Source organism: Helianthus annuus, chromosome 6 (genome assembly GCF_002127325.2).
Source record: "Helianthus annuus cultivar XRQ/B chromosome 6, HanXRQr2.0-SUNRISE, whole genome shotgun sequence".
Classification (NCBI taxonomy): domain Eukaryota; kingdom Viridiplantae; phylum Streptophyta; class Magnoliopsida; order Asterales; family Asteraceae; genus Helianthus; species Helianthus annuus.
The window spans coordinates 118,760,945-118,766,200 of NC_035438.2; the positions used below are offsets into that span (position 1 = coordinate 118,760,945).

Below are 5,256 nucleotides of genomic sequence, written 5' to 3' on the forward strand. Positions count from 1 at the left end.
CAAAAAAATATTTTCCCACTTTTTTTATCCATTTATTGACTTTTTTCATTCTCTTGTGTGAGGACACATCAAAGATTATGTTATTTTCTTTGTAGGCCAATATTAATTTTATAATCTCAATACTCATGACTAGTGTAATGTTGGTGTAGAAATTGAGGTTTTGTTTGTTTTCACATTATTATTATTATTATTATTATTATTATTATTATTATTATTATTATTATTATTATTATTATTATTATTATTATTATTATTATTATTATTATTATTATTATTATTAGTGGGGTGCCCGCGCATTGCGGCGGGAACCACAACACATTGATTGGTATTTTAAGGGTGTGCACAAGTTGTTTGGTTCGATTTTAAGTCATAACCATAACAAGAACTAAGATTTCAATGAAAGTATATTAAAAACCGTAATAATAATTATGTTTTAAGCTTACAAATTGTTAGGTTTAATAAAAAAAAAGGGTGTTACATAATTGTTGGGTTCAGAAAATTTTGGGACATCATTTCTGTTTTCACAAGGGCCAAAAAGCGTCTATTCTGACGTTCAAACTCATGACAGATATATACAAATTAATTAAAGATTGGAAAAATTAAAAAGTGATGAAACAATATAAACTAACATGACATTCATACTCATGTCTCTCACCACTTAACAGAGTTAAAAATATACTCAAAATGGTTCGAATGAACCAACATTAAATTTTGAAACATCAGTTAATCAGTCGTATCCTGTGGCTTTGGAAATCATATTCTATATTGGATTTTTAATTGCTTTTGCTGTCAAATTGCCGATTCTACCCCTACATACATGGTTACCAGATACCCACGGAGAGGCACATTACAGTACTTGTATGCTTCTAGCCGGAATTTTATTAAAAATGGGAGCGTATGGATTGATTCGGATTAATATGGAATTATTACCACACGCTCATTCTATATTTTCTCCTTGGTTGATGGTAGTAGGCACAATACAAATAATCTATGCAGCTTCAACATCTCTCGGCCAACGTAATTTAAAAAAAAGAATAGCCTATTCCTCCGTATCTCATATGGGTTTCATACTTATAGGAATTGCTTCGATAACCGATACGGGACTCAATGGAGCTATTTTACAAATAATCTCTCATGGCTTTATTGGTGCTGCACTTTTTTTCTTGGCGGGAACGAGCTATGATAGAATACGTCTTGTTTATCTCGATGAAATGGGTGGAGTAGCTATCCCCATGCCAAAAATCTTTACAATGTTCAGTAGTTTTTCCATGGCTTCCCTTGCATTACCGGGTATGAGTGGTTTTGTTGCAGAAGTGCTAGTATTTTTAGGAATAATTACCAGCCAAAAATATCTTTTAATGCCCAAAATTGCCATCACTTTTGTAATGGCAATTGGAATGATATTAACTCCTATTTATTTATTATCTATGTCACGCCAGATATTCTATGGATACAAGTTATTTAATACTCCAAACTCTTATGTTTTTGATTCTGGACCGCGCGAGTTATTTGTTTCCATCTCCATTTTTATACCCGTAATAGGTATTGGTATGTACCCCGATTTTGTTCTTTCACTATCAGTTGACAAGGTTGAAGGTATTCTATCTAATTATTTTTATAGATAGTTTTCTAAAAAAAAAACTCCTATTATTTTTAGAGTTGGTTGGCTAATGAAAAAAAAAAGAAGTATTTTTATTCTCTTAAATTAAATTTTAAATAAAGTCAAAACAAACTATGAATTTAAAATTTTACCCAATGTACTCGGTCTTTGCGAGAACCGTGTGAATCAAGTAGTATAGTGATTCACGCGGTTCTCGCCGGTTGAGATAAGATGCTTTATATACACCGTATTGCATTATTGCATTCTGTTTGTATTCTTAAGAACTTTTCTTGAATTTAACTATAGGTTAACGTGAATGAACCATAACTATGTAGCCCTATTCCTAATAGATTGACCCCAAAATAACATATCCAAATGATAAGAAAGCCTAGAGTCGCCACAATTGCGGAATTTGCTCCTTGCAAATTTTTATTTGTTCGAGTATGCAAATAAATTGCGAATACGATCCAAGTAATAAAGGCCCAAGTTTCTTTTGGATCCCAACTCCAATATGATCCCCATGCTTCATTAGCCCATACTGCTCCTGAAAGAATACCTATGGTTAAAAAGATAAATCCTAGGCTAATCACACGATAACTCCAATAATCCAATTGTTGAATAAATTGGGCCTTGTAATAATTCTTATCAGAAAAAAAAGAAGTTTTTTGAAAAATATTGTTTCTTTCATTCTTGTATTGGATTTCACCAAATGAAAACGACTCATTTAATTTTAATAAATTATTACTTTTAGAACTATAAAAAATATTTCTAAATGTAATGACTAGAAGTGCTACTGATAATAATGATCCACAAAGAAGAGCCGCATAGCTCAATATCATCATACTTACGTGCATTATTAACCACTCCGATTGTAGAGCAGGTACTAATATTGTGGGTTTGTGTATTTCATTTAAAAGACCCGAAGTAGCAAAGCCTTGGGTAAAAATAGTAATTGAGGCAGTTATTGTGGTTAAATCATTTTTTCTTATTTTGAAATAAGGCACTATATGAATAAGGGAGAAACTCCATGAAAGAAAAATTAATGATTCATATAAATCACTTAGCGGGAAATGGCCTGAATAAATCCAACGAGTGGTTAATAATCCTGTTAGACATAAAAAAGTAGCTATCATCCCCTTTTCTGACGAATCATATGGTTTTATGATTTCATTGCCCAATAAGGTTATCAAATGAAGTGTGATTACAATTGAAACAATAGAAAAAGAAATATGAGTTAATATATGCTCTAAAGTTGAAAATATCATAAAAATGAAAAAAGGGGAGGGAATCCCCTATATTAATTAAGAAATAGAAATAGGGAATTTAATTTATTTTTATTATAAGATCTATTGGATCTCTTTTAGAAGATGGCATGCCGCCACTCGGACTCGAACCGAGATGCTCTAGCACTGCTTCCTAAGAGCAGCGTGTCTACCGATTTCACCATACCGGCTTGCTCGAACTCATAATACCCTATTTATGTTCAATCGTCGAGATTGAACAAGTCAATTCAATCAAATAAGTTTTTTTAGTAAAGATTCAAATTGATAAAAGTAAAGATTCAAATTGATAAAAAAAATGAGTTCAAAAGTCAATTTGAAGGTTCATTAGTTTCATTTTTTACTTTTATTGTCATTCTTTCTGGTTTATCTGATTTTATAAATTTGAAACAAAAAATCAATTTGATCAATTAATTTAAAATATGTCAATTTTGGATTATTCCAAATTGACACATTTTTTGTACATAACATTGCAACAATTAAGTTCTTTTATTGATATTGATTGGGCTGAAAATTGGAGATATATAGAAAACTCATTCCATATAGTAAATAAATTAAGAAGTCAGAAAGTTATCCAAAAATTTTTAACACGGAATCAATTAGTTTAAACACTTCATTAATTTGAACTAAAAATATTATATCTGGCCTTCCCGAGAAACATAAGAATTTGTCATTCTTGTAAAGGTCGATGGGGAAAAGAAGACTCCCCACCACCAAAATTTGAGTGAAAATATACTAAAAATAAAATCAATAAAAAATTTTGTATTTTTTCTTTCTTCTTTTTTTTTTTAGAATTCAGAAAACAGAAGAATTCTTTTATAAAATTCAAATTAAGGGTCTATTTCATATTGAGTTCATATTGATTAGAATAGGTACTGCCAATTATTCATTTTATATTCACTTTGATATTAACAAATTAATGAGCCGATTTTTTGATCTGATTATTCCGATATTTTAGGACTTATTTGTTTGTCGTACAAAAAAACTTTTTGAACTCCCGGTAGAAAGAGACTTCCCTAATGACAAAGCTTTTAACGCCGCCCCATATCCTTTCCTTTTCCAAATATTTTTACGAATACGCTTTTTTGATATCGAAGTACGTTTTTTTGGAACTGCCATTTAAAAGTTACTCATTGTCATGGTTGCAAAAGTCGCTAGGCGCTCCCTAGTCGGATTCGGGAGTACTCGGGAGGTACTCGGGAGTATTCGGGAGTACTCGGGGAGTAATTGGCCTGGGAGAAGAGTACTCGTGCCTCGGCAACCTACCTTGTAGCGAGTACTCGGGGAGTACTCGGAGCCTAGTCGGGACTTTTACAACCATGCTCATTGTTATAGTTGGATGTGAAAGACATCTATTGTTCAAAACGAATTCTTATTTCTTATTCATTATATATTTTTTATCTAAAAAAGATTCTCTTCATATATCTAAATAAGATTTTCTTCATAAAAAAGAAATATAGATATGTCAAATATCCGTTAAAATTGGATCAAAAATTACTCGAAATAAAAAAATTTTTGTTTTGGAACTTTTAGTTCTCGTTGTTTATCTCTCAAAGTTCTATCTTTAGAATCTGCTAAATCAAACTTAATAAAAGAAATAAATAACCTAAAAACCCTTTATTTTCCTTATTCTATACTTTATTTACATGTAATAAAATACCTCAAAGGATTGTAAACTTTTGCCTAATAAATGGAGTCTTTTTTTAGTCAAACTTGATAAAAAAGGTTCATTTTAGATCTATAATCTTCTAAACTTTACTAATAAATTGTTTTGATTGAAATAGAAAACAATCAATCCCATAATGAATTAGTTAATGAGTTTAAATAAACTAACGAAAATCAAGAGGTTTTTTCATTAGACCAATGCCCTTAGTTAATCCTATAATTCATATCAGGATAAAGTATTCTTTTTAGCCTAAATTTTTATCCTTGCTATATTTTCATTTTCCTATTATAAGTATTCATTTTTATATGTCACTTAGTAATATCATTTGACCAACTGTAACTTCTTGTTTTGAATATTTGAACGATTTTGAAAAGACTCAGAATAAATACTAATATAAAATTATTCAATAAGTTAGTGCATATCTTGATTTTTTATTGACTTTTTTCGAAAGAGGTAAGATCCGGTGAATCGAAAACAATTAATTAAGAATAAAAAACTTTTTTTATGGAACAGACATATCAATATGCGTGGATAATACCTTTTCTTCCACTTCCAGTTCCTATGTTAATAGGGTTGGGACTTCTTCTTTTTCCGACGGCAACAAAAAGTCTTCGTCGTATGTGGGCTTTTCAGAGCGTTTTATTGTTAAGTATAGTCATGATTTTTTCTCTGAATCTGTCTATTCAGCAAATAAATAGCAGTTCTGTCTA

The 5,256-nt window shown here is 30.5% G+C and overlaps 3 protein-coding genes across 3 annotated transcripts in view; 2 read left to right on the top strand and 1 right to left on the bottom strand.

The window, feature by feature from the left end:
• Positions 1-683: 683 nt before the first annotated feature.
• LOC118479624 (NAD(P)H-quinone oxidoreductase chain 4, chloroplastic) lies at positions 684-3,849 on the top strand (the record flags this gene model as incomplete). The annotated part of the gene is made up of 1 exon (XM_035974245.1): positions 684-3,849. A coding segment is annotated over one exon (942 nt), but the record flags the coding sequence as incomplete, so codon positions are not given.
• A 357-nt stretch (positions 3,850-4,206) lies between these two features.
• Positions 4,207-5,256, top strand: part of LOC118479838 (NAD(P)H-quinone oxidoreductase subunit 5, chloroplastic) — a 3,420-nt gene continuing 2,370 nt past the window's right edge. Inside the window, exon 1 of the mRNA XM_035974634.1 lies at positions 4,207-5,256. This exon is cut by the window's right edge and continues 2,370 nt beyond it. Coding sequence (XP_035830527.1) covers positions 5,051-5,256 — 206 coding nt within the window. The 5' untranslated portion in view covers positions 4,207-5,050.
• LOC118479839 (protein TIC 214-like) overlaps positions 4,816-5,256 on the bottom strand; it is a 3,250-nt gene continuing 2,809 nt past the window's right edge. The window contains exon 1 of the mRNA XM_035974635.1: positions 4,816-5,256. This exon is cut by the window's right edge and continues 2,809 nt beyond it. The gene's annotated coding sequence lies outside the window, so the exon portion shown is untranslated.